This window comes from Setaria viridis, chromosome 7 (assembly GCF_005286985.2).
Source record: "Setaria viridis chromosome 7, Setaria_viridis_v4.0, whole genome shotgun sequence".
Taxonomy (NCBI): Eukaryota; Viridiplantae; Streptophyta; class Magnoliopsida; order Poales; family Poaceae; genus Setaria; species Setaria viridis.
The window spans coordinates 22,905,018-22,932,926 of record NC_048269.2 but is presented as its reverse complement, the minus strand read 5'-3'; the positions used below and the strand labels follow the sequence as shown (position 1 = coordinate 22,932,926).

The window sequence follows — 27,909 nt, the reverse complement described above, 5'->3', positions numbered from 1 at the left end:
TATAAAATTAGAAGGTTAAATGGTTCAAGATGTTAAGTGGACACATGACTTCTTGGGAGTTTGGAACATTTTAGTTTTTTCAAGTATATGGCAGCGACATGACGGAGCTTAATTTAATTTGAGCCCTTAGTACAAATAACCACCGCGTAATACGAAGAGCCTCAGATGAAATATAAATAAATATACTAGTACGATAGGTAAAAGACAAAATGGGCCAGTACTAACCCAGCACAGTTACACTCTACGCCACGCCGCACGAGTACAACCGGCCGTAAAAACTTGCGCCTTAGAGAAGCAACCGGCGAGCAGACGGCTGCGTGATGGCGACGAGCGAGACGTCGTCCACGACGGGGCCGCAGAGCGTGCCGCTGTTGTCGGACTTGGTGTGGTAGCCCAAGCTGACGAACACCACCCTCGTGGGGCTCGCGGGCGCCTGGAACTCGAGCTTCCCGCGCGTGGATCCGCCGGCGCCACGGAAGTCGATGTCCACGGTGGTCTCGCTGGCCCCCGCGATCGCCTTCACCTTCATCCCCGGCGACGAGGAGTAGTCGGCCGACGCCCCGCACCCGTTGGCCGCGTCCCCGACCGAGAACTCCAGCCTGTACCAGCTCCCTTCCACGGTGCTGTACACCTCCTGCACGAGCGCCGTCTCCACGCCGGACACCAGCTCCACGGCGCGCCCGCCGCGCGGCACCGCGAAGTGCGCCGTGTCCACGTACTTGATGACCTTCTTGTACGACATGATCATCCACCCCGGCAGCGGGGACACGTCGTCCTCGTCCATCGGCGGCACCAGCACCCCGGACTTGCAATCCGGGGGGATGTACGGGCCCTCCTCGAAGTCCCCGTTCGTCAGCAAGTTGTCTGCTCACCAGTTTAGGCACGCACGCACGTACGTTTCAGAAAATATCAGTAGTAAGAATAGTAGCGAAGCTTAATTGTACACACACATCAGGCAGCAATCGTTGTAGCTAGTGTGGCTTACTCTGGGTGGGCTGTGGCATGTTGAGCGTCTTGATGGCAAATGCGTCGATGATGGGGCCGCACCCTTCGTCTTCTTCCTCCTGCCAGGGGTGGTGAATGGTGAAGGACACGATGCCGGCTTCGGCCTTGAAGGCCCAGGAGTAGGCGTCCCAGCCGCAGCTGGAGTACACCGTCTGGATGGGGAGCGGCTCGCCGGACTGGACGGGGTAGCCGGTCACGGGGGCGACGGTGAGGCTCAGCTTCTCGTCCTGGGCGCAGGTGCGGGACGCGCGGAAGGTGACGGAGTAGTAGAGGCCCCGTGTCACGCTGATCTGCTGCTGGATGGAGGCGTCGCTGCCCAGGCGCAGGGCGTGCGCGCCCTCCGGCACCGTCAGGATCATGTCCCCCTGCTGCTGCCCGGACCCGATGTACTCGACGGTCCCGGTGGTCTTCCAGTACTGGATCGCGTTCTCCCCCGTCACCTTCGACCCGCTCATCTGGGACTGGTTCGGCGGGTACTCGAAGTTGCCGTTCAGCAGCGGGCCTGCAGCAAGTGTATACATGGGATGACGTGTCAGATGCAAAACATGCCACTTGTACAAGCCAAGAGAACAGCTCGGCCAGTGTCAGGGGCAAACACATGACATGATAGCATTCATGATCACAAGCATATCGGCAATCCGATCGGCACCACAAAGACAAGTTTGAGCAAGCCAAACCATGCAGATGATGCGTGCATGTGGTGATCGCCTCAAACAATCTCATCCCATCACGATCCACGACAAGAGAGAGCCGTTGGAAATCGTTCTTATGCTACAAGATCAGGAGGCAAGCAGATCTCACATGATAGCATCTTCAAAAAACGATCCCACATGATAAGATTCTGATTTTGTAAAATACTACTAATAGTCAAACAGAACGTTCTGCTGCTCTGACATACATATTCCTACGCACGTGAGACAGCAGAACCCTGATTTCTTTGGGAACCTCAACTGACAAGTCAATAACGTCAGTTCTTTATAACAGATACTTCAGCTCACGTGAAAGAGACGCAAGAAGATAATTTATCAAAGAATAAGAATATTGTGCAGCATTTTCTTTCTGTCTATTGTGATTTTTCTTTGTTTCTTAGCATCACACCTGTCTATTGTGTTTAATTTCTCTCTATTGGGTGGTTGCCACTTAAAAAGGAAATGTTTCACCTACGACCCATTTCTCATTTGTAAGAGTAAAATGCTTGAGAACAATTCTAGCAAGACCAAGACATTTGTGATTCTTGAAACTTCTGATACACGTGATCTACGGTCACTAAACAACTTAAAGGATAGTGACAATATCAGTAACAGTGAGGAGCTAACCAAGTTTGACATAATGTTATCAGTAACAGTCTTACTAACAGCAGCTTAACATAATACAATCAGTGACAGTTAAAAAGATTTCACTTTTGAAAAAACTAAACGTAGCTATATTTAGGGACTCGGAGGGAGAAGCTGCTAACGGATGTCAGCTAAAGAAGATCTCATTACCATACTGCATACTACACCCCGGCAGTTGCCACCGGCAATAATGCCGCTACGTTAGTTGACGCGCTGATCAGTCATGCAATCAGGATTCAGGGACAACTAAATGACTAACAATGCAGCTTCAGTTCAGGGGCTCTCACCATCGCCGACGGCCGAGGCAACCAGCGCCGCGGCGCAGACGAGCAGGACCAGCGCGGCGCTCCGCTTATCGATCACCATCTCTGGTTATACCCCAACCTCGTACGACGCCAGTAAAAGGTCTCTTTCCTACACCTCGGGAAGCTTGGAAAATTTTACTCTCGAGCGGGAGCTCACCCGGCCCGGCGCCGTCCCACTTATAGGCGAGGCCGCGCCAGCAACCCGCATGCACGCGCCCGCGGCCCGGCTCGACCCGCGTGCAACGGAATAAACCTCCGATCGGGCGCCGCGGAACGCGGCGGGTCGGCGCACGCGCACGAGAGGAGGCCATGGCTCACGGCCACCCTCGCCTGGCTCGAGCGAGGCAGCCGGCAGGCTCTATCTGGTGCCGTGGAGGACTGGTCACGTGGCGACTCCTCTGCGCGCGCCTGCGCCCGGCATGGCCATTGGAACTGGGGAGGATTCCTCTGCCACCCCTGGCTTCACCGTCCGGGGGGGCGCGGGCGCGTACGTGGCGGCGGCGGGGCGCGCGGGCATGGGGGATCGATCCGGGTCTTCGTCGGCGATTAGTTTTCTGCCTTGGATTAGAGGAGGCGGGGTGCGGTGCTTAATTGCCCGTGTCGGCTCGACGTTGGCGCCAGAGCGCACTTGATCGGGGTTCTTCTGTTCTGACGGGATGCCTGATCTGGAATTTTCTTTTCTGACGGTGCTTTGATCAGGTTGGTGGCCACATGGGCTTTGACTCGATCTGCTGGCAGCAGTTACGAGTTGTCACAGAACTCAGCTGCCTTCCGGGAGCTGAGATAGGAATTTTTTCCCCATGTTTAGAAAACTGCAAGCAATTTATTCAGCAATGTTATCACGGTGAGTAGTGGCTGGTGTTGAGAGACCAACACTACGCCAGAAACGATTTGTGCTAGCACGTCGAAATTAACGTGCTGGTGGGTGGGATTGACACTCGCCAGCACAAATGTGATCGGAGCCGACGGGCTAGTGCCCGCCAGCACAGATGGGATGCATCTGTGCTGGCGGGTGCGTTAGGTGGCCTGTCAGCACAGATGTCGCTCAGATAAAGCCTCGGACAGCTTCTTCCCCAGCCAACCTTCCATTTGGAGCTTACCCGAGACGAGCTCGGGAAAAGCTAAAAAAAAAGTGAGTTTGTGCCATTCCAACCTTCCTTTTCAACTTCTATCCATCATTTCTAGCTTCATTAGGTTGTCATCTAGATCTAGAAGAGAGAGGAGGGAAGAGAGAGAAAATAATTAGAGATGGATTATTTTTAAATAAATTCTATGGTCATATTATAACCATTACAATGCTATTTGTCATTTTAATGTATTATAGAATTGAGTTTGATTATATTTTTCCTACTTATTAATTAATTATTAGATCCATAGTTTTAACTAATGAGGTTGATTCAATTTAATATATAATTGAGCTTGATTTTTTTTCTTTCTACTTATTAATTATTATATCCATGGTTTAATTGAGTATCATTTCAGGTAATATATAATTAATTTTAATTATATTTCTTCCTACTTATTAGTTATTACATCCATAATTTAATTGAGTTTATAGAATTGAGTTTAATTCAGTTATTAATTATTGCGACCCATAGCTCATTAAATTAGTTAATATAACATAAAATTGTTGTCATAGATTGTTAAAAATGGATCATAGAGTATGGATGTATGGCATATGGAGACATTCGCGTACATTCATGTCAGAAGTATCAAAGTTTGTCGAGGCTGCGGAGAAGCACGCTCGTATTTGCAAGACAAAGCAAATACGTCGTCCGTGCTTTGACTGTAGCAACTAAAAATGGCAACGGGTAAAACCCGCGCGGATATACAAACCACAAACCCGCACCCACGACAATATATCCGTGCCCGCGCCCGCCACCCGCCACGGGTAGCACTATGCGCTCGCGCCCGCTATCCGCGGGCATATTTTGCCCGCGGGCATGCCCGCATACCCGCCAGAAGTATAAATGGATGACATTTAACAAATAAATAGATCAAACGTTCATAATCTCAATTCATCACAATCACAAATCACACAGCACAGTTCAATAGTTCACCAATCACCATGGTCCACACATTCAACAATACAGTACAGGACTACAGGCCTACCATACAACTAATACAAGTACACATTGTTCAACTACAAAGTCTTTCAAGTGATGCAAATAAACAAGACATGGACAGGTAATTAGTCGGAATCCGCTCTAGTGATGCAAGATTCATCTTTCAGATCTTCTTCATTGTCTTCAAGGCATGACCAAAAGCTATTGAACCTTCCATCACCCTCATCTACATCCAAGTTCAAACATTAGTAGCTGCAGTATACAATCCATGTATTAATGAAAAGAATTCATTGTAAATGCACATTTTTATACCTTTGAGGTTGTGACGAAGTCAACTTTGGCTGCACATCAAAGCTTCCAACATTTTAGGAGTAAGATGACTGCGATGCTCACTTAAAACCCTCCCACTAGTACTGAAAGCTGATTCAGAAGCTACTGTGATGATTGGAATAGCCAAAATGTCACGAGCAATTAGCCTCAAAGTAGGATAACGAGCTCCCTCCAACTTCCACCAGCCTAGGATATCAAAATAATTATTCTCATAATGAGGAAGAGTTTCCTCTTCTAAGTAGCGATCAAGCTCATTCTTACTTCTAACAAAGCTTGTAGTCTTCTTATTTGCAGTAAGGATTTTAAATATGGACAACACAGCAGCTGCACTAACTGTAGAAGGGGCACCAGCAGAGGATGTAGCCACATTGTCTTGGTCTGTCACATGATAATGTTTCATTAAACTAGTAAGCAATTCCTGAGCCTCTGTAACATATTTTCCAACAGCCTCTTCTCCAAAAAGAGCAATATAGCAAGCATGTAACATTGTCATCTTAAGACGTGGATCAAGAATAACAGCAACAGCCATAAGACCATGGATGTCAGCCCAATACTTATCATACTTTTCTATCATGGCAGCATAAATGTTCCTAATAGTTTCATCTTCATCATGACCCCAAGACTTGAGTTTAAGTTTAATCTCACACTTTAGGGAAGAACAGGTTAGCTGTAACATATTTTGTCCCAGAAAATAACTCAGTAAGCTCATAGAATATCCCTAATTTCTCACAAACATTAGTAGCAAATGTCCAATCATCTGTTGCTGGACAATCATAGTTCCTATCGAGCTCACCCAAATGTTCAAAAACCTTCCTATAAGGTATAGCAATGCTAAGCATGATGTAGGTTGAGTTCCATCTAGTTTTGCAGTCTAAATGCAACTTCTTGTCCAATTCAACATTTTCATCTAGAGCAGTTTTCTCAAACTTTTCATACCTTTTTGGAGTAGCAATCCAATAAGCAACACTTTCTCGGATGTGCGCAACTGCAGTTCCAATTACTGCCATGCCATCTTTCACAATGAGGTTGAGAATATGTGCACAACACCGCATGTGCAGCCATTTTCCTTTCAATAGCATATTAGCCGTCCCAAGCCTTGTGTCCATTAAGCCAATCATGTTATCATTGGCACTGCAATTGTCAAGAGTCACAGTTGATACCCTCCGATCAAGATCCCAACTCTGCAGGCATTTATGCAATGCATCACAAATAACCTCTCCTGTATGGGGGCATGGCACATACATAAACCTACATCAAACAATGCAATAATTCAGCTAAACAGTTCATAAAATGTCCTGGACAGCAAGCAATAATTTAGCTGGACATAATGAACATAATTCTACAATCTGGACAGCAAGCAGAATTAAGATATTCACCTCAATATGCAGCTTCTAAGCGTCCATGAGTCATCAATAAAATGTCCAGTCACTGCCATATAGCCTCTCTTTTGATTTTCAGCTGTCCAAAGGTCAGTTGTGATAGCAACACGACAATTTGTCCTTTGCAAGAATATCCTAGCTTTCCTTTTCTCTCCCTCATAGAAACTCACGATGTCCCTCCTAATAGTGTTTCTAGTTGCCATTTTGAACAAAGGTTGTAATGCACTAACAAATTTACGAAAGCCGTGGTGATCAACAATGGACAACGGGTACTCATGCAGTATAATCATGGAATAAAGAGCTTTTCTAGCTACATCTTGATCAAACACATAGCTTTCTACAGCTACTGCCCCCTTTTCAGTGGTTGCAAACCTCAAATTAGTTTGAACTTTTGTTCCTACCTTATTTTTATTGTAGGCACAAGTTTTCAAATGAGTTTTCAAGTGAGTTGTACCATTTCTTGATGTGGCTGAAAGCTTCTTGTTGCAGTGGTTGCACTTGGCCTTCCAAACTCCATCAACACGCACTTTTTCAAAGTCATTCCAGACTACAGAGGTGAGCTTTCTCTTTGAAGGCCGCCCACCATCATCCGAGTCCTCCCCCTCTGATACATTCACAACATCCACAGCTTTGTCCTCCTCAGTACCAACTGCAGCAATTGCATGGGAGGTTTGCACTTGGGAGCTACCAGGGGTCGACATTGTAGCTGCACATCACAGTAGGTATTAAATTATCACTTGATTTGTTACTCCAGTAGACTAGGCAGATCTACAATATGAAGACAAGCACCAAAAAGCATAAATATATCATAAATATATCATTGACTTCATTCTGAAAGTTGGGCCTTCTATTCACAAGTTGATCTTGTTTTATTCTGCCATCCATCCACTATATCCATGATTGGGATCTAGAGAGATTGAACTTCTCTCATAAAAACATGATGATTTATCAAACAATTCGAAAGCAATTCATTCATTTTATCTATTGAACACCACTGAAAAAATCACCAAAAAAACTAGTTCATGGATCTATCATTCTACTGAATAGAGATTGAAGAAAAAGAGAGAGGAAAGTGACTGACCTAGGGGGTTGGGGGCGGTGAGCCGGCGACGGGGGAGCGAGGGCGCCGCCGCGCTGAGCAGGGCGGGCGGCGCCGGGACCCGGGAGGGCGGGCGGCGGCCGGACGGGCGGCGGCCGGGACTCGGAGGGCGAGCGGCGGCCGGGACTCGGGAGGGCGGGCGGCGGCCGGAACTCAGGAGGGCGGGCTGCTCCTGGCGCCTGCTCCGCCGCGCCTGCGGGCGGCCGGCGGCGAGCCTGGGGCCTGCGCCCTGCGGGACAGCAGGAGCAGGAGGCCGGTCGGGGCCTCGGGGGATTGGGGATTTGGGGTCTGGGGCGGGCGGGCGGCTGTGCGGCTGTGAATGTGGGGTCAGGAGGTGAGGAGGTCAGGAGGATAAGGATTAAGGAACCCTAGCAAATCCAGGCGGCCAGGCCCACATCTCATGCGGATTTGCAGGTATGCGGGCACGGGTAGTGTATTTTCATACCCGCAAATTTTTTATCGACGGGTATAAAATAAAACCCGCACCTGTGCCCGTGGGTACAAAATGGTACCCGTATCCCCACCGTAACGGGTTTTTACCCGCAGGCACGCGGGTAATTTGTGCCCGTTGCCATCTTGAGTAGCAACAATATTGTATTGAAGGATACTGATGTTATCAAGAGGCATTTGATAAAGTGAGGTTTTGTGGATGGATACACAATTTGACCCCACCATGGTGAGGCAGGAGGTACTTTCAATAACACTGACATCGATACTGCCTCTAATGAAGTGGGTGGTGATGATGCAAACAAAAATAATCATGTTATGATGGATGATGGTTATGATCGTGGAGATCAAAATGATGATCAAACAGATGCGCGTGTGGAACCATAGGTGGATGAGGAACGTGATGTTGATATGAAGGACATGTTGCGATACATTGAACCGGAAGTGTTGCTTGGGAGTGCTAAAGGGTTAGAGAATTTTGAGACACTCAAGAAGGTAATAAAGGACCGTATGTATGATGGATGTGGGAAGGAGTGGACAATGTTGCATTTCATCCTTTATCTTTTGATGTTGAAGGCTAAATTCAGCTGGTCAGACAATAGTTTTAATGATCTCCTTACTTTGTTGGGCAAGTTGCTCCCGAAGCCTAACTTTATGCCAAAAATACATACGAAGCAAAGAAGATTATCAATCCATTGAAGATGCGTGTGCAAAGAATACACACGTGCAGGAACCACTGCATATTGTACCACGGTGAGTACGCAACATTGGAAAAGGGTCCTAATTGTGATGCTAGCTGTTACAAAAGTAATGCTGATTTCTATGAGGACCATGTCGGTTCCTCCATCGGGAATAAGATGAAGAAAGGCGCAAAGAAAAGTGTTGGTGCTCAAGTGGAGGACGAGTCCAGTATAGGTACTGATACGATGACTCAATGTAGAGTCACTACCTTGGTGATGTGGTACTTGCCGGTGGTGGACCGTCTGAAGCGTTCGTTCCAAAACACAAAGACCGCTAAACTGATGACTTGGCATGCTAATCGCCCAGTAAAGGTTGACAGAAAGTTTTGATATCCTTCTGATGCTCGCCAGTGGAGGACCTTCTAAAAGGATCTAGGATGTCGACTAGAGGGGGAGTGAATAGTCGAACGTGAAAATTTTTACAACTTCGAACAAGTTTATCAGCGACTTCCGGAAATTTTCGGAGATTGTTCCGAAAATTCCAAAACTTTTGGAATTTCCGGAGAAATCTTCGGATTTTTCCAGACAATGTCAAATTTGAACTACAATCTCAAGATAAACTTACTAAAAAGTAAATCGACGAAAATAGGTTATTCACCAAGTGATTCTAAGCTTTTGGCATAAGATAGCATAGTTAGAAACTTGCTAGAAAAGTAGATAGAGCTCAAACCCTAGATATATGTTCTATGCTTGAATATGAACAAATGTAAAAACAACAAGCACAAGAGACACAAGGATTTATTCCCGGAGTTCAGCTTCACACCTTGAAGCCTACGTCTCCATTGAGGACCCACGAAGGGTGGGCTTTTCACTCCTAAGCCACTTTCCTCCCTCTAGCAACCACAAAGATCTAGCTAGAGTCACTTACTCAATCGTCGAGGTAATACAAACTTGCCGAGGCAGTCACAATGCTTGGATGCTCAACCGGACTACGTCTAGCCGGCTAGGAGCTTGAAGATCCAAGAGTAACAAACGTGGAATACCGGCTTGACGAAGAAACAAGGTGCTCTAGAGATGGAGATTCAGCTCACTAGCACTCTCCCTTGCTCTCCCTTGAATCCCTCCTTAAATCCCTCACCAAATCTTCACCTAAATATCAAGAGGGGAGTAAAGAGGGCTATAAATGCTTCTGAGTCGTTCAGGTCAGTGAGAAGGCAAGAGAAGCTCTGTGGGAGGGGGTGAGGGGTTATTTATACCCCTTCACCCCGAAACTAGCCGTTGGGGGTTAAGTTCCGAAATTTTTCGGAACTTTCTCCAGAAACTTCTGGAGCCTTCGGATTTTTTTCGAAAAACTTTCCAGAAAAGTTCGGACTTCCAAAACTTCTCCGGAGACTCTCAACCTCCGGAAGATTTTCCGGAATATTCTGGAACTCTCAAGTTAGCACCACTCTAAGTATCCCCATGTGATGTGCAGGTGCAAAGGGTGTCTCTCATGGGTTTGTTAGGTCATCTTGAGCACCTTTTTCAACGTAAAGATCAGAGATCACGAATCCCTCTTAATAGTGCGGCATTCCTATACTCAAATTCAAACCGAAAATAAATTTAGACTTGAAGGTATACCGTATATCTATTTATTTCCTTTGGGGGGTCCATCACAAGTGCTTCATGACCAATAATCTTTTTAAACCTGTTTATGCACTTAAAACTTTGTTAGACACTTAAGCTTGCGTCATTAAATCACCAAAACCCACTTAAGGAGGCCAAGATACTCTTCACCTTCGATGCCAATCATCAAGAGTTTTCAGTTAAAAAAAGAAATGTACGGTTCGCGTTGAGTACTACGGCATGAAACCGTTTGGTGAAAGAAGTAGCACGCACACCTCATGACCAATGCTAATGACCATATACAACTTTCCCCATGGCTATGTCATAAGAGAAAATTCTTTTTGCTGACCATTCTCATACAAGGCCCGAAGCAACCTCGCATCGACATAGATGTTTCCCTCGAGCCATTGATGGAAGATATGTAGAAGCTTTGGGTAGATGGGGTTCGGATGTGGGATGAGTACAGACAAGAGCACTTCACACTAAGGGCTATTATTTTTGTTACCATCAATGATTATCCTTCTCTATTTGCCCTAACAAATCGTCGAGGCGCAGAAGAAGGGTCTTTTAGGCCCGACAAAGAGAAAGATTAGCTAACCACCGCTATCGGAACCGCGGAGCATTCTGGGCGTCTTCGAAGAATGTCATCAACATTGCCCTGGGGTAAAGCATTCCCCAACAACCAAGCAAGCTACCGGAAGCGCGACCGTTATAAGAAAAACCTTGAAGAGAAGATGAGAGAAATCGCCAAGCAGGAGTTCTTAGAGTTCTTGGCCAACCATGCTACTTGCCCAACGATGGTTGACCCGACAGTATCTGATGACCAACGACAGGCAGAACCAACCATGCTACTTGCCCAGACAGGATTCGTTGCGCCGAGTAGTGCTTGTTCCATTGCACATCACATTTACAAGTTGGTTATACCTTATGAAAGGAAACAAAATAAGTTTCGAGAAGTCACAACCGGCATGGCAGTAATGGGTCATGTGTTCCGAATGCACTCCTGCCAGAATACGCTTGGGTGCAAGTTGTTACGGTGTCAGATGAGTCATGCGAGATAGACATCCCTACTAATGAGGGGATTGAAGTTCTCGGTGATGCGATGAACCACTACAAACTGTGGCTTCACCGAGATATCGTTCTGAATGCACCGCCAGAAACGTCAAGGCCAAACCAAGAACTACCCCTTCCAGATTCAAATGTTGACACGGAGCAGCTGACGTTGTCACATGTGTAGGGAGCTAATAATGAGGACGAGCAGCCAATGCTATCACCTGTTCTAGAAGCTCTCAATGAGAATGATGGGACATCAGCACTAGAAGGTGATGAACGGGTAGATGATTTAGATGTTAATGATCCAACATCGTCTTCGTCGGCATCTCCACCTCCTAAGAGGCCAGCGGTACTCGTATGATCAGCACATATGATAAGTCTCCATCAGCACACGTCGACAAGTTTTTAAACGTATTGAAGAAGAAGGCTTCATCTTCCAGTGAAAAATCGGTAACTCGCAGTGCCTCTCGGCAAAAGGAAAAGGATCAAAACCTCAATTTCTTTGCGTCAGATGATGTCCCAATGGATTATGAGCATGGCAAACCATTCTTATATCGGTGGGATCTACTGGAGGGCCCATGGGAACTGAATAAGTTGCATGGATGGATCATGAATGCAATGAAGTAAGGCATTCGAGCAATCACAGCGCATGTCCCAACTAAGATTTTTCTTGGCGTTCTCCCGTACCAGATTTGTGATCGATTTCGAGGATTTGCACAGATTTTACCATCAACAACGCCTCGACGTGAATCTCATTTCTGTATGGTGCTTATAAGTCCACATGTACCACATATAATAGTTTTAAATACATACATATTTTATATCAAGTACCTAAGCAATCTATTCTGCATGATGCAATGGAGGGAGGAAGAAGTGACGCAAAGCAGGTTCTAGGTAGCGTACCTTGATCCAGCATGAATAAGCGAGCTGGAGCACATGTTCAAATTGATGGAAACGATCATAGCACAAATAGATGCAGCAGAGACACAAGTGGAGAAAGACTTTATCAAAAATAAAGCCCTCAGAGAAGAAATGCACAAAGTGTCCATATACATTTCTAAAGTGATGCGGAAAAGGCCTAACAAGCAATATATCATGGTCGTTATACATTTCTAGTTTTAATTACTATATATATACTAAATGTTGTCTATACTATAAATTATTTTAATATAATGCAATGACCATTGGATTTGCATCATGATTTTACCTAAGCTAGGAGAAGCGGTGGTCCTTGACTCAGCCAGCTATGATAGAGATAGGTACAAGGATTTCATAGGCATTATACAAAAGTAAGACATTTCTTGGCAGTACTTATATGCATGTTGACATTCTATGCACCTAAGCTGTATTACTAACTTCTGTCTTTATATCCTCAAAGCGCGTACAAGCTTAGCATACTAAAAAATAAGCCCTACAATCCAAAAAGGATGAAAGCTATGAAAATAATATATCATAAATACGTAAAAACATAAAAACTTGCTTTTTTCATATTACATGTCATTAATAACAATTCATCACTGTATCATTTTTATATTTGTTTGCAGTGCCACAAGCAACCTCCCAGTTCTGTGCTATGCGGATATTACGTGTGCAAGTTTATCAAAAATAATGGGAGGTACCGGACGAACTGTGAAGACGTAAATCTCCTATACACTGCCACGTATTAACTTCCTAATGGTAATACATCCTAATCTTCATTTACTATTTACCTGCAGATGCCTACCATCCCTGTTAATTATACCAAGATCAAAGACAAACAAATCGATAACATTTGTACAGACATGACGAGGTTCATCCTACACAAGATTTGTCATGATGATGGAGCATTCTTTGATAAAGATGGCGTGTTGATGGCGGACGAGTACACAAATCTTCGTAGATGGACGTAATAGTTTTAATATTAGCGTGGCAAAGAACAACTCTATTCCAAATGTTGGATTTTTAATAATGTGAATTATATATTATGTACCATGCAGTTTTTAATAATGTGAATTATTTATTATTCAAATTTGTTGTTATGTGGTTGAAGATACATATTTCATTTCATTTTGACGGCTAAAAACTGGTGGGAAATAGAAATAATAAATAATTCACAAGAAATAATATATTAAATAGGAAAATACATATTCCTGACGGGCAGCATAAGCACCTGTCAGCAGAGGAACCATCTGTGCTGGCAGGTGTTGTAATCACACCGCTAGCACAGAAAGCATCTATGCTGGCGGTTGGCTAATGTCGCCTGCCAACAGAGAACGGTCTGTACTTGCGGGCGAGCACCCACCAGCACAGACGGTATTTGTGCTGGCTTAAGGTTGCTGACGGGTGCGATACTCACAAGCACAAATCTATTTTAGTCACCAGCATAAAACTTTTCTGGCGTAGTGCAACCCGCAAACACCATTGAGCAGCGAGAAGTAACAAGTAGCCTCAAAAGAGACGTCGGATTTATCCGTTCACACACAACTTATACATCAACAATGGATGCAGCGGCAATTTCAGGATTGACGTCTGAGCTCCTTACCTGCTGGAGGAGAGGATGATACAGTCTTCATCTTTTTGGCTCCTTTCAGTACTAGCGTAGCGTCCATTGCTGCTGTTGCCTAATTGCTGCTTGAACTTGGTTGGTGGGCCGGCCGGGGGCTATCTAGCTAGGAGGAGGATTGGATTGGAATTGGCCCGTTACAAGGAGGCCCTCGCAGTGGGCACCAAGGCTTTTTCGGCCTGCCTTGTTCCAATGAGTCTCGGCTCAATCAGACCATTTTATCTTTGTTTAGCGTAGGGCCCATGGAGCTTGGAGCTGCTTCCATATTTGAAAAGTACTCCGTACTCGGCAGCGAAAAGTACTCCATTTGAACAGGCCCACGGAGTATATAAGAAAAGAAAAATAAAAGTATACTTGTTGCGCGTGGGGTCCAAATTAGACCGCCGGAATCACCGGCAGCGATCTTGGAAGTCTTCCTTCCTCACTTGACCATTTCCGTATTATAGGTTGTGGAACACGCAAGCTTCCAGTCCACCTTGCGGCGGCAGGATGAGGGCAATCTTCTTCGATCGTTGACGCGACACAAACGACCAGCAAGACAAGTAACGCATTTCCACGAAGAAACCACTCGGTATATCAAATGCGCGCGGCGGCTATATCCAAATCCACGTGGCAGCGCTGCTCGGTACTCGCAGCGATTGCAACGGCGGTGAGCGTTGGAACAAGTACTCCACGTCGAACACCATGCATCGAGAAGACGGGCACCCCGATCTCTATATAAGTCGACACCAGCATACCATCTCAAATCACCTCACAAACACAGCTCTTCAGGAACTGAAGCAGTGACCATCAGCATGGCAAACCCCGCGACGACCCTCACGGTCCTGGCTCTCGGGCTCGCGCTCCTGTGCGCTGCCGGCCCGGCCGCCGCGCAGAGCTGCGGCTGCCAGCCAAACTTCTGCTGCAGCAAGTTCGGCTACTGCGGCACGACCATCGATTACTGTGGCGATGGGTGCCGGTCGGGGCCCTGCATAGGGAGCGGCACCGGCACCGGCAGCGGCAGCGGCGTGGACGTGGGTAGCGTCGTCACCGACGCGTTCTTCAACGGCATCAAATCCCAGGCCGGGGGCGGGTGCGAGGGCAGTAACTTCTACTCTCGGGACGCGTTCCTGAACGCCGCCGGCGCGTACTCCGGCTTCGCCCGCGGCGGCTCGGCGGACGATGGCAAGCGTGAGATCGCCGCCTTCTTCGCGCACGTCACACACGAGACCGGACGTAAGCTGATCAAACCGACACTAACCGCATGGAGCCTAGCTAATTCATGACCGCATATGTACCGTTCTGATCAATTTGGAACCTAGCTAATTCATTTGCATATGGCTTGATGATACATTGATACCTCCAGATTTCTGCTACATCAGCGAGATCAACAAGGACAACAGCTACTGCGACTCGAGCAAGACGCAGTGGCCGTGCGCCGCGGGGAAGAAGTACTACGGGCGCGGCCCGCTGCAGATCTCGTGGAACTACAACTACGGGCCGGCGGGGCAGAGCATCGGCTTCGACGGGCTCGGGAACCCGGACGCGGTGGCGCAGGACCCCGTGATCGCGTTCAAGACGGCGTTCTGGTTCTGGATGAACAACGTGCACGGGGTGATGCCGCAGGGGTTCGGCGCCACCATCAGGGCCATCAACGGCGCGCTCGAGTGCAACGGGAACAACCCCGCTCAGATGAACGCGAGAGTGGGCTACTACCAGCAGTACTGCCAGCAGCTCGGCGTCGACCCCGGGAGCAACCTCACCTGCTAGAGGTGTTGCTTGGGTTCATGGATGCATGCTTGGCTCTATAGAAGGATAAACATACTTGGTGAAACCGAGTACAAGTGCTAGTGATTGTAATAACGAAGCAGTTTGTAATTCAGGGGGCTGGCCCTGTTTTGTTGGACCTGAATAATAACGAAGCAGTTTGTAATAGTATATATATGCGGATTGCGGCGAACACTTAGCAATTATCTACGATTCCAGCGTGCGTTCGATTGTACTTGTAATAAGTGCTTACAGCACAAACGATGACCTAAGTTAGGGCAATGCTACAGTACACCGATTACCTCCTAGGAGGTAAGAGTTCAAATTAATTAATCTGAGCCCTTAAATGTTAAGAGAGATAAATTAACTATTAAAAAGGAAAAAAATAAAGAAAGAACCGGCTCCCCATTATCACCGCTTCCTTCAATCTTGGAGGAGCGGTTACAACATGTGCAGGTGTACACATTTGGATCTGGATGCAATTTCTTTCCTTTTAGTTGCAACCAACGTCATAACATTTTAAGAGAATACATCTGCATCTGGATGGAGAGAAATATTACTTGAACATCTGCACGTTTACTTGAAATCTTGAATATCTGCATCTACATTTCTTCTTCGAAACGAAACATCTGCATCTGCATTTTGTTTATAAAAAAGGAAACATCTGCATCCGCATGGAGAAAAAAAGATATGAACATGGCACATTTCTCCGCGCAACACATTTACTTGAACATATGTCACGTTCTTTTTTTTTGGACAGATGCATGTCACGTTCTTCCTTTTTTCCGAACCGGAACGGCCATCCATATTCACGTGAGAGGGAAAAAAAAGAAATTTAGATCTGATACACAATCGTGTGTGGAAGTTAGATCTAATAGTAAAATATTTTTCCTATTTTCAGATTTTAAAAATAGATATAATAAATAAATCTATTACTTCCTATGAGGTAATATGTTATTAGATCTACGATCACTTGGGAGTACCTTAGCAAAACCCCCCAAGTTATTGTTATTGAGTATTGACTGAATGTGCCTCGAGAATAGTAGTATTTGGCTCCCCTCCATCAGTTTTGGAGTAATTTCATAGGCCTTCGTTCTCTGACTCAGCTAAGGTCTATCAGAAAACAACGACAATGTGCTAATCAGAAGAAGAAGAAGAAGTGGAAACAAAGGAAATGATATCAGTCATGTGACTAAATTTACAAGCAATCTCAGTCCACGATTATTCCTGGCCGGCACATTCCAATTCAAGGGCTCATCGTCTTTCTTCAATCTCCGAACTTGTGCTGACCTCTCTGTCCGTCTATGTGTGTATGTGTTTCTCACTAGGATACTTGATGTAATTTTCCTTTTCCTGACAAGGTGCTTGATCTGGTTGGGGTTTACATGGTGGGCTTGGAATCGATTTGCAGGTAACAGAGACGCATAGTTGAGATTATTTTCTTCTAGAAAGCTGGCTAGTGTGGAGAGCCCAACTGTCCAAGTTGGCACAGCGATGTCAGACACTGAAGACACAAGTGGGGGTGGGGACGGGGACGTCCTAATAGAAGGCTCATAAACTAACAGAGCAGTAGTCAATAAGGCAGAAACAATACAGTAAACGGTGCTCCCATCGATTTCATGTATCCATCAACGCCGACATCATGAGGAAATGATCGATGATGGAAGCAGCCACACTTCAACGATAATTCAGCTTCTTGACCATGTAAACGAGGTGACAGTTCAACACTGGTCGAGTTGCATTTGAATAGTAGAGTTAGGAATGGAGGTACGCACGGCTCAAATGGGCGTTGTACTGCGTACGCGAACGGACTGTCGTCGTCGTTATTTATTGTTAGTGGGCGCAAATTAAATTTGAAAGCCTATATTTAATTAATCTGGTACCCTAGGAGCATTCGGCCCATTTAAAGGGTGTTAGATGAAAGCAAATTGGTTTCAGCCCAAGGCCAATGAATCTGATCCTGTCTCAAAAAAAAAATCATCTCGAGAAAAACGTGAGAATATTCTTAATCCTCTGTAATTCGGATTCTTCTGAAATAAGAAAGAACAAAAATCTCCCAAGAGTGATCTAGAGAAAAATAATAAAATAAAACAAAACAAAATTGTAGGTTTGCGCACGCAGCCCAAATTAGGCAGCCATCATCGGCAGCTAGCTTGGAAGTCTTGTCTCCAACTTGACATTTCTGTGTTGGTCAGTGGAACACGCTGGCACCAAACGTCCTCACAAGCTACTAGGTACGTCGAATCGAGCAACAATATACGGCTGCCCGCGGCGGCCCGGTACACAGACGCGAAAGATCACAGAAAGCAATGACACATGCGTGGATTTTTCCACCGACGAGTATACAAGCGCTCGGCGGCGAACCAAAATCTGATGGTATCTGGACATACGGATATTTGGAGTAGCTTGCCGGTACATGCTGTATTGCTGTGTCACATGTGCGACGAGGTCATCACAAACGTGGAACAGTCGTGCCAGCACAAATGGTAGGCCGCCGGTCAGCGAAGCCATTCCGTCCATCCATATCCTGCACGTCGCGTGCGATGCACCGAGCATCTGCACGCCCTCATCATCGCCATATAAAGCGACACCGTGTATCCTCATGATATCATCAACTCACAAGTCACAACAAGCTGCACCGCAGCAACCAAAGACAGTATGGCAAACGCGCCGACGATCCTGGCCGCCGTGGCTCTCGGCGGTCTCGCACTGCTGCTCGCCGCCGCCGGTCCGGGCGCCGCGCAGAATTGCGGCTGCCAGCCAAACTTCTGCTGCAGCAGGTTTGGCTTCTGCGGCCAGACCACCGAGTACTGCGGCGATGGGTGCCAGTCGGGCCCGTGCATACGGGGCGGGGGCGGCGCGAACGTGGCCAACGTCGTCACCGACGCGTTCTTCAACGGCATCAAGAACCAGGCCCCGAGCTCGTGCGAGGGCAAGAACTTCTACACGCGGGGCGCGTTCCTGAACGCCGTGAACTCGTACTCCGGCTTCGCGCGCGGCGGCTCGGAGGTCGAGGGCAAGCGCGAGATCGCCGCCTTCTTCGCGCACGTCACGCACGAGACCGGATGTAAGTCGATCGAACTTCAGTTCCCCACTAACTGCACACTCTAATCTTTCTTCTGCGGGATGTATGACGAACGCACGTCAATCATTCTGGACTTATTGTGCACCGTCTCCGTACCGACAGATTTCTGCTACATCAGCGAGATCAACAAGAACGACCCCTACTGCAACCCGAGCTACACGCAGTGGCCGTGCGCCGCGGGGAAGAAGTACTACGGGCGCGGCCCGCTGCAGCTCTCGTGGAACTACAACTACGGGGCAGCCGGGAGGGATATCAAATTCGACGGGCTCGGCAACCCGGACGTGGTTGCGCAGGACCCCGTGATCGCGTTCAAGGCGGCGCTCTGGTACTGGATGAACAACGTGCACGGGGTGATGCCGCAGGGGTTCGGCGCCACGACCAGGGCCATCAACGGAGACCTCGAGTGCGACGGCAAGAACACCGATAAAATGAACGCAAGGGTTGGATACTACAGGCAGTACTGCCAGCAGCTCGGCGTCGACCCCGGGGGCAACCTCACCTGCTAGAGCCTAGAGGTGCTGGGTTCATGGATGCATGCTTGGCTGTTGGCTCGATCGAGAAAGATACATACTTGGTGTCGACGTGTCGTACACTGTTGTGGTGGGTACTGTCGCCTGTAGTGAGACCGAGAGCTCAACGAGTACATGTACTTGTAGTTCTATTAATAAATAATGCAGGGGATGGGCCTGTTCATTGGACCTGAATAATAATGAAGCAGCTTGTAATGTTTATGCACATTGCCATGCTACGATTCCAGCATGCGTTCTCTTGTAAGTACACAAAGCACAAATGATTTGAATGTGCCGTGAGAACAGAGTGGAACTCCCTCCATCAGCTGATTAGATGTTTTTTGAAAGATTATTTCAGATATTAAGATTTTTTTAGATTTAACTAGTCTAAGGCCCAAAAGAAGAGAAACACGAGCACCCAATGATTTGGAGCAATCTGCATATTTGGTTTAGGCATATTTCATAGGCTTTCCTTCTGTGACTCAGCTAAGTTAATTATAACAGCCTCGAAAAAAAGTTAATTATAACAGAAAACAACAACTGTAAGCTAATCAGAAGAAGAAGAAATGGGGGCAAAAAGCTAGGATATGCTATTAGTCAGGTAGCTGAATTTACAAGCAATCTCAGTCCTCGATTTTTCCTGGCCGGTACATTCCAATCCAAGGACTCATCGTCTTTTCTTCAATCTTTGAACTTGTGCTGGCCTCTGTCTGTCTGTGTGACTGTGCGTGTATGTACGTGTTTCCCAGGATAGTTGATGTAATTTTTTTTTTCCTTCCAGGTAGCTCGATCAGGTTGGGGTTTACATGGTCGGTTCAGAATCGATTTGCAGTTAGCAGAGACGCAAAGTTGAGTAAAGATTATTTTCTTCTAGACTAGAAAACTGACTAGCGTGGAGAGCCCAACTGTCCAAGTCGGTGCAACGATGGCAGAGACTGCAGACACAGGTGGTGGGGAGTGGGAACGGGGAACAGGGAAGTCCTAATAGAAGACTCACAAACTAACAGCAGTGAACAAGGTAGAGAGTGGAGACCATATTGTCCATCAACGCCAACATCGCGATAGACGCAGGGTTTCAGCTTTTTTTTTAGAAAGGCACCCAAAAGAGATATGATATTTATCAAGAAAAAAAATAACTGGTTTAAAAGAAGGACAATTTAATACAAAACAATCTTAAAAAAATAAAATTCCATGGAGTACCCTGTTGATAGTCTTCTTCCTTGATTCTTCATACCTCATCTAAGCATAAAAAATTCACTGAAAATGTAGAAAGGGATGAGAGGAACATCTGCAAACACACTCATCACATAAGACTTTAAAGACCACAGTAACCACTCATTGCTGACAACAAGATCTAGTATCAATTGAAAGAACATTAGCTGGATGATCCAAGCAATGCAAGCTAGCAATCCTTCACCACCACAATATAATTGAGGGACAGCCCGTTGACGTATGCGATGTCCGTTCTTCTACTCCCCCTGGTGTGGTGGATGCTTTGAACTGTTGGCGACGAAGTTTTCTTTGGGCTGGAGAAGATACAGTCAGTGGTACTCAGTGTCTTGTTGCCTGGGAACACGCTTGCCAACCGAAAGAGCAAGGTGGGTTAGGCATCAAGGAGCTTGGTGCAAAGAACCCAAGCCTGCTTTTGAAGCTTCTACACCGCATTTTTCAGCCAGGGGAATCCTCCTGGGCGCGGTGGGTACGTGAAAGAATTGATCTGGCATCGCTACAAGGGACCCTAGAGGGCGTCCACTGGACAACGCTGGGGGCATGCTGCCGCTGTACCGTGCTGTCACGAGCTCTGAAGTTAGCAATGGCGCGAGTACGAGCTTTTGGCACGACAGATGGCTATCTGCCGGCCGCCTGGCTGCACTGTATCCCGCTCTATACTCCCATACTACACTACCTGAAGCTTCAGTGTCGCAGGTGGTCGCCGATGGGATTTGCAGGCACCTAATGCCCAGGCTGACCCACGCGGCTACTGCTGAATTGGCAGACCTGAACCTCAAGATCGGCCAAATTACTCTGAGCAGTGGAGAAGATCAAAGGCACAGCACCTTAGCCCCCCGGGGCTCGTCACTTCAATCTAGCGCTGCCTACAACAAGATCATGGAAGCGACTGGGTCGCCTACCTGCAACTTCGCCAAATTCGTTTGGTCCAATCGAGCACCCCCACGAGTGCAGTTCTTTGCATGGCTGTTGGTCCAAGAACGGATCAGCTGCCGTACCAACCTTGTCAAGAAGCACATTCTATCTGACCCAGCGTGTGCGCTATGTGGTCAACCGGAAGATTGTGATCATCTGATTCTTCACTGCCACTTTGCAGCTCAAGTCTAGGCGGCTCTGTCAGCAGATACAACTGAGATCTTAGTTCGATGCCTGTGGAGTATTCCCCGCCCTACAACGGTGCCACGACGCCACTACTCCAGTTTCATCCTCCTCGTCTGCTGGCCGCTATGGAAAACCTGCAATGAGCTCGTTTTCCAGAACAATCCTCCGTCGCTGGGGCGGTTCTGGCTTGCATGCCGCGACGAAGCCCGATTGTGGAGCCACCGACTAAAGATTGAAGATCGTCAAATAACGGACACCTGGTGTTCACTTTTTTTGTTCAATGTAAACTAATATAACTCCTTTATGAAGAGTACCCCCCCCCCCCCGTTTTCTTGCTTAAGATCTAATGTACTTTGCATTTGGCCAGCCATCGGGTCCTATAATGACATCAGGTGGGGCACTCCCCCCGTTGACCCTTCAAAAAAAAACAATATAATTGAGGGTTGGAGAAACCGGTCTTTACCTTACCGCGGAACAAACCAAAAGTAGATGCCAAAGTCGCAGCATTAAAATATAGCCACCTGCATCTTCTGATTCACACTACACAACTGCAAATATCTGAGTTGAACCTACATATTTGGCAGAACCTACCTTCGCTGGCCCTTTGTCGATGCCGCCTTGGATATCGTCCAGGTAGGGAGAGGTCGAAGAGACCTTGTTATGCTCCATTGTTGCCACCACCTCGCCTCTACTGCTTGGGAACTAAACAACAGAAGAAACTGGAACCTAACAAAAACTAGATCAATGAAAAGGATAGATTCCCACGAAAGGATAGATTCCCACTTCTCTTGTTGCTAGCGAATTGTTAGAAGAAAGAGAGAGGAGAGGGCTGTGGGGTTATTTCTAGCTAGTTTGTCGTGAGATCATCTGTGTACAAGAGTTACTCCCTCTATCCCAAATTACTATTCATTTTGACTTTTCTAGATACATAACTTTTTATATGCACCAAGATATATCTAGGTGCATATCAAAAGTTAATTATGAACGAATAGTAATTTGGGATGGAGGGAGTAGCATTGAAACACTAGCTGAGGTAACATGTTTACTAGTCCATGGCGCTCATACTTCAGCGCTGCAGCGCTTGGTACTCGGACCTCAGCTCGAAGCATTTTCTCTACCTCCTTACCTTGGAAAAGCAGGGTCACCTTGTGTCCTTAAAACCTATAATCATCTTTCGGCTAACCGAGCCTTCTCCGTTCCTCCGTACCGACAAGGGTAATACTACGCTTTTCGGCCTGATCTTAGGCCCTAACACCCTCAGTGGACCAACCTTGCAGAGAAACCTTGGGTTTTCGAGGCATTTGATTCTTACCAAAATTTTTGTTACTCAAGCCGACATTCTCGCTTCCTCTTTATTAACCTCACTTTAGCGTTTGCTTCCCTCTAAGACGGAACGCTCCCCTACTAATGCATTTTGAAATCCCAGGGTGACTGTTTGTTCGTAGTTATTATTAGTGGGGGCAAAATTTGACAGCGCAGATTCGATCTGCCATCTAAGGAGCATTCGGTCCACAACTATGACCCGCCACTCAAAGGAAGGGGTGTTAGAGCAACTCCAAGAGTACTTCAAAAAATTCTTCCTCAAAACTATATATTAGGGGTTCTTTCAAAAAAAATTTCTCCAAAAAATATATCAATCCACAGCAGATCACTAATAAATAGCCCTCAATATTTTAAAACAGGCCACGTCATCGTATTGGGCCCATCGGAAGGGACGCGCGAGCGTGCGGGAATTAGGATTGGGGGAGGAATGCCAACGCTAAAATAACACGGTGGTAGGCTGTTTTTTAGCAGGACGAAAGAAAATTGGTTTCAGCCCAAGGTCCATGAAGCTGATCCTGTCTTCACGAAATATTCAAAATTCCTCCAAAAATGGAAAATATTTCTAAATCATATGTAATTAGATAGGGAGGCGCGCTCCGCTGCGCCCGTCGAAGGAGAGAGAAATTGATTATTACTGATATACATCGTTCATTTCTTTTTTTTGAAACAAATTATTGATATACTAATGGGTGCTGATGGTTATATATTAAGTGTCCAAAGATTATGTATATATATGGTGAACCGAATAGACGAAATAAACATAAATATATTCATTGAAGCTTAGCTGTTCTGTTCGATAAGACCGCCACTATCTACTTCTGCTGAGCAAATTTCTTAAGCAGAGACCAGTAGTAAACATCGGCCTTCAGTACTTGTCCATGATAATGATTGCTTACAGGACTGGTAAATTATATGCACGGAAAATAATAGTCAGCTTAGGCTATGTAATATGGAGTGGCATAGGAAGCCATAATCAAACAGTAGTTATCATCTCTGCTGTCCTGTCTAGCTGGAGGCAACCAAATGTGCAAATCCTGAGGAAAGAATGTACAGTTCCTTCTGCAGGAATGGATAACCAGTTCCTTCTGCAGGAATGGGTTCCTTTTGCAGGAATGGATGTTCAGTTACTTCTGCAGGCTGGTTCTGAACCTCCAACCGTTTCAAAAAAGAAATCCAAATAGGCTCTTCACCTTTCTATATAGGGACGAAAAATGCCTCCACTGATATGGACACCAAAGAAATTTATAGGGCAACAATAGAGATCTTTATAGCAGCCTTGCAAAAGACAGCAACCAATAACTTACAGCAGGTAAACAGCAAGTGCCCCGGCTCTATGTTCTCAAATCCCTATAGAATTATATTTTTGTACACTCTCAAACCATATAACTGTACCATCGATGCACTGGCAGCATTAACATTTCAAGCTAATTCTTTCACCATGAATCCGTATAGCAGAGACTTGAACAATGAATGAATCAAGGACTGTCTAGATAAATAAGCAATAATTAAACTAAAATAGAAACCTCTGATCTTTCCAGTGATATACATTTATGAGGAGTAATTGGCGGCTTGTCCAATATATTGAACTGGAAAGAAACGATCAAGGGGAATGTGTGATTGCGAAACATAGTGTCAGGCAGCATGTAAAGAATGCAGTAAGCATTTTGCTAAGAATCACAATAATTATATGCATCAAAGAAATATGGTAGTAATGAACAGAAACAGTGGGTCTTATAGGGAAACTAAAATAGAAAATAAATTACTGGCTAATGGAAAACTAACATCCAAGTCTTCAATGGCACACACAAATAGAATCACCTATAGTTGTTTGTCAGTGTTTACAGATGTGAATGAGTTTCAAGAATCAAATGGGCAGTACATGATCTTTTTTCATTGGTGCACATAAACAAATAGATGGTATTAAATACTTATCCCTATATGCAAGAAATAGTCAATCGTTATATGATTTAGGACACAACAAATTGTTGTAATCTAATTTGACATTAAAGCATAGTTAATCGTATATTGACTGTGTGGCTGTGCGTGAATCAGACGCGGTAAGTAGAGTAGGCCGGTAATGTGGCACACGCGGCAAGATTTTGTTTGTAAACAGTAACTCGCTGCCCTCGGAGGGCAGCAATCCTTACAGCAATATATCTACACTTATTGGGAAATCCACGCAACATAAGAAAGAACAAAAATATATACTCCTAGCAGTCATCTAGAGAAATGCTAAAATATTTTGTGCGCGTGGTCCAAATTAGGCAGCCATCACCGGCAGATCTTGGAAGTCTTCCAATCTAACGTTGACCATTTCTGCTAGCCTGTGGAACACGCATGCACCACTAAATCCTCGCGAGCAAGGTGCGTCGAATTGAGCAACAATATACGGCGGCCCGGTACGTAGATGACGCCAGTTGTCTTCACAGACGCGAAAAATCACAGGAAAGCAGAGGCGCGGCCGGTAGCATGCGCGGATTTTTCCACCGAGTATTCAATCGCTTGGCGGCTATCCAAATCCTATGATATCTCAACCCACCCTTGGAGTAGCTTGTCGGCACAAGCACACTGACACATCACACACATGTGTTTCCACAAGTTCATCACAAAAGTAGAACGGTCGTACGTGGCGGAACGGGACAGCGAGCCATTCCACCAATATCCTCCACGTCGCACGCCATGCATCGAGCATCTGCGCGGCCCTGATCTCTATATAAAGCGACACCCCTCATGACATCTCAATTCACCTCACAGCAAGCTGCACCGCAGCAGCCAAACTTAGCCAGACACTGAAGTGTGCTGAGACAGTATGGCAAAGTCGCCGACGATCATGGCGGTCGTGGCTCTCGGCCTCGCGCTGCTGTTCGCCGCCGGCCCGGCCGCCGCGCAGAACTGCGGCTGCCAGCCAAACTTCTGCTGCAGCAAGTTCGGATACTGCGGCACGAGCGACGCCTACTGTGGCGACGGGTGCCAGTCGGGCCCGTGCCGCTCGGGGGGTGGCGGCGGCGGCGGCGGCGGCGGCGGTAGAGGCGCGAACGTGGCTAGCGTCGTCACCGACGCGTTCTTCAACGGCATCAAGAACCAGGCCGGGGGCGGGTGCGAGGGCAGGAACTTCTACACGCGGAGCGCGTTCCTGGAGGCCGCCAACAAGTACTCCGGCTTCGCGCACGGCGGCTCCGAGGTCGAGGGCAAGCGCGAGATCGCCGCCTTCTTCGCGCACGTCACGCACGAGACCGGACGTAAGTTGAATGAATAGCTCCTCCTCTACTACTGCTGACTCTAATCTTTCTTCTGCGGGATCTTCCGACCGCATACCAATGATCATGCTGATCTTAATGTGCACGGCTTCATGCATACCGACAGATTTCTGCTACATCAGCGAGATCAACAAGAACAACAACTACTGCGACGCGAACAACAGGCAGTGGCCGTGCGCCGCGGGGAAGAAATACTACGGGCGCGGCCCGCTGCAGATCTCGTGGAACTACAACTACGGGCCTGCCGGGAGGGACATCGGCTTCGACGGGCTCGGGAACCCGGACATTGTTGCGCAGAACGCCGGGATCGCCTTCAAGACGGCGCTCTGGTTCTGGATGAACAATGTGCACCGGGTGATGCCGCAGGGGTTCGGCGCCACGACCAGGGCCATCAACGGCGCCCTCGAGTGCAACGGGAACAACCCCGCCCAGATGAACGCGCGGGTGGGATACTACAGGCAGTACTGCCAGCAGCTCGGCGTCGACCCGGGGAACAACCTCACCTGCTAGACGAGCCGGCTTCACATGCATGCTTGGCTGGTGAAGAATAAAGAATTCTGGGCGTTGAACGCGCTGAAGTTAAACCCAGAGTTTAACGAATATATGTACTAGTAGTAGTATTAATAATGCAAGGCAGGGCTTTGCTTATGCAACCTGAATAACGAAGCAGTTTCACAGTTTGTAATATGCTGATTTGCCGGGAACGACACTTAGCATTGGCAAGCATCTACAGCTCCAGTGTGGGCCTGTGGCATTTTGGTGGCCCAAGAGGCCTAGACCAAGAGACGAGTGAATTCTAGGCCGTTCGATCCAATGGCCCGTTTCCCTCATCCAATTACATCTGGCTTCTTTTTAAAAAAGAAAATATTTTTTTACTACCTCAGATAATCCATTTTTATCGATTTGATTCCCTCAATAATTTTTTAGGCTGAATTTACTTTCCTAAACTATTTCGGATAGTCTAATCTACAACATACAAGTGGATTTTATGTTCAATTCTTTTAGATGATAAATGACACGATATCTTATGTCAGAGAAATACTTTAAGAATTTTTCATCATTATTTTCATATAATTTTGTATATCTAGAATAAATTTAGTATCAGATGCTCCTAGCCTATGAAAAAAATCATAAAAATATATTCTTAATGTATTTTTCTAGCATAAGTTATTATGAGTGTTATGAACTTAAAACTCAACTGACATGTGGAGAAAAGAGTAAAAAAAATCCCACTACTTTTATGATGCCATTTTCCCAGTCCTTTCCTTTATCACGTTGATGGAAACTAAAGACAATCATCAGCCAGTATTCTGATTTTTTTTGGAATGTAAAGCTAGGAGGAGATTTGCCAGATTTTTATATTAACAAAGAAAAAGGTTACACCTAGAAAGAAAAAAATCTGTATAGTCATGAAAGAAGCCAAAATTATGCGTGCACGAAAAGTGCCTCTAGGTGTTAGGCCTTGCCAAAAACCCAATATTGCGCCTCTTCTTTGATCTTTGCTACCAGTTGGTATGGTTTGCAAAAAGTTTATCAGTGGTTCCATTCCTAGAAGTTCTAATTATCATGCTTCGTTGCAAGTTTCCCTTCAATCAGATTTCAGTACATATTAAAAAAATGAAAGGCCTAATACTAATGATTGATTTGCCACCTTGCGCGCTATGTCAAAGGTCCCAAAACTACCTGGATACTCAAAGTTGTCTTGAAGAACACACTTGTCAAACTCGAGTGCGCAATAAATCCTAAAAACCAGTCGGGATGAAATTAATAGAAAAAGGGTTACAACTTAAAGAACTAAGAGTGCGAAAGGGTT

General features: G+C 46.3%; 4 protein-coding genes across 4 annotated transcripts; 3 read left to right on the top strand and 1 right to left on the bottom strand.

Moving 5' to 3' along the window:
* Positions 1-50: 50 nt before the first annotated feature.
* On the bottom strand, positions 51-2,786 carry LOC117865055 (BIIDXI-like protein At5g11420). Its single transcript, XM_034749132.2, has 3 exons — positions 2,627-2,786; positions 986-1,507; positions 51-864 (listed from the first exon to the last, which is right to left on the bottom strand). Exons 1-3 carry the CDS (start codon positions 2,703-2,705, stop codon positions 287-289), a joined length of 1,179 nt encoding a protein of 392 aa, XP_034605023.1. The 5' UTR covers positions 2,706-2,786; the 3' UTR covers positions 51-286.
* Positions 2,787-14,582: 11,796 nt separating this feature from the next.
* On the top strand, positions 14,583-15,762 carry LOC117863103 (endochitinase A). Its single transcript, XM_034746696.2, has 2 exons — positions 14,583-15,060; positions 15,191-15,762. Exons 1-2 carry the CDS (start codon positions 14,640-14,642, stop codon positions 15,592-15,594), a joined length of 825 nt encoding a protein of 274 aa, XP_034602587.1. The 5' UTR covers positions 14,583-14,639; the 3' UTR covers positions 15,595-15,762.
* A 2,424-nt stretch (positions 15,763-18,186) lies between these two features.
* On the top strand, positions 18,187-19,411 carry LOC117863036 (endochitinase A). Its single transcript, XM_034746611.2, has 2 exons — positions 18,187-18,658; positions 18,779-19,411. The coding sequence occupies exons 1-2, from the start codon at positions 18,250-18,252 to the stop codon at positions 19,180-19,182; spliced, it is 813 nt and encodes a 270-aa protein (XP_034602502.1). The 5' UTR covers positions 18,187-18,249; the 3' UTR covers positions 19,183-19,411.
* A 6,158-nt stretch (positions 19,412-25,569) lies between these two features.
* On the top strand, positions 25,570-26,781 carry LOC117863108 (endochitinase A). The gene is made up of 2 exons (XM_034746702.2): positions 25,570-26,078; positions 26,203-26,781. The coding sequence occupies exons 1-2, from the start codon at positions 25,649-25,651 to the stop codon at positions 26,604-26,606; spliced, it is 834 nt and encodes a 277-aa protein (XP_034602593.1). The 5' UTR covers positions 25,570-25,648; the 3' UTR covers positions 26,607-26,781.
* The last annotated feature ends 1,128 nt before the right edge of the window (positions 26,782-27,909 follow it).

Bases quoted from the DNA above. Each gene is read 5' to 3' on its own strand.
- LOC117865055 (XM_034749132.2), bottom strand. From the start codon at position 2,705: ATGGTGATCGATAAGCGGAGCGCCGCGCTGGTCCTGCTCGTCTGCGCC. The intron at 1,508-2,626 runs GTGAGAGCCCCT...CACTTGCTGCAG, and splicing joins TGCCTCGGCCGTCGGCGATG to GCCCGCTGCTGAACGGCAAC. The intron at 865-985 runs GTAAGCCACACT...ACTGGTGAGCAG, and splicing joins CATGCCACAGCCCACCCAGA to ACAACTTGCTGACGAACGGG.
- LOC117863103 (XM_034746696.2), top strand. From the start codon at position 14,640: ATGGCAAACCCCGCGACGACCCTCACGGTCCTGGCTCTCGGGCTCGCG. The intron at 15,061-15,190 runs GTAAGCTGATCA...TGATACCTCCAG, and splicing joins CGTCACACACGAGACCGGAC to ATTTCTGCTACATCAGCGAG.
- LOC117863036 (XM_034746611.2), top strand. From the start codon at position 18,250: ATGGCAAACGCGCCGACGATCCTGGCCGCCGTGGCTCTCGGCGGTCTC. The intron at 18,659-18,778 runs GTAAGTCGATCG...CCGTACCGACAG, and splicing joins CGTCACGCACGAGACCGGAT to ATTTCTGCTACATCAGCGAG.
- LOC117863108 (XM_034746702.2), top strand. From the start codon at position 25,649: ATGGCAAAGTCGCCGACGATCATGGCGGTCGTGGCTCTCGGCCTCGCG. The intron at 26,079-26,202 runs GTAAGTTGAATG...GCATACCGACAG, and splicing joins CGTCACGCACGAGACCGGAC to ATTTCTGCTACATCAGCGAG.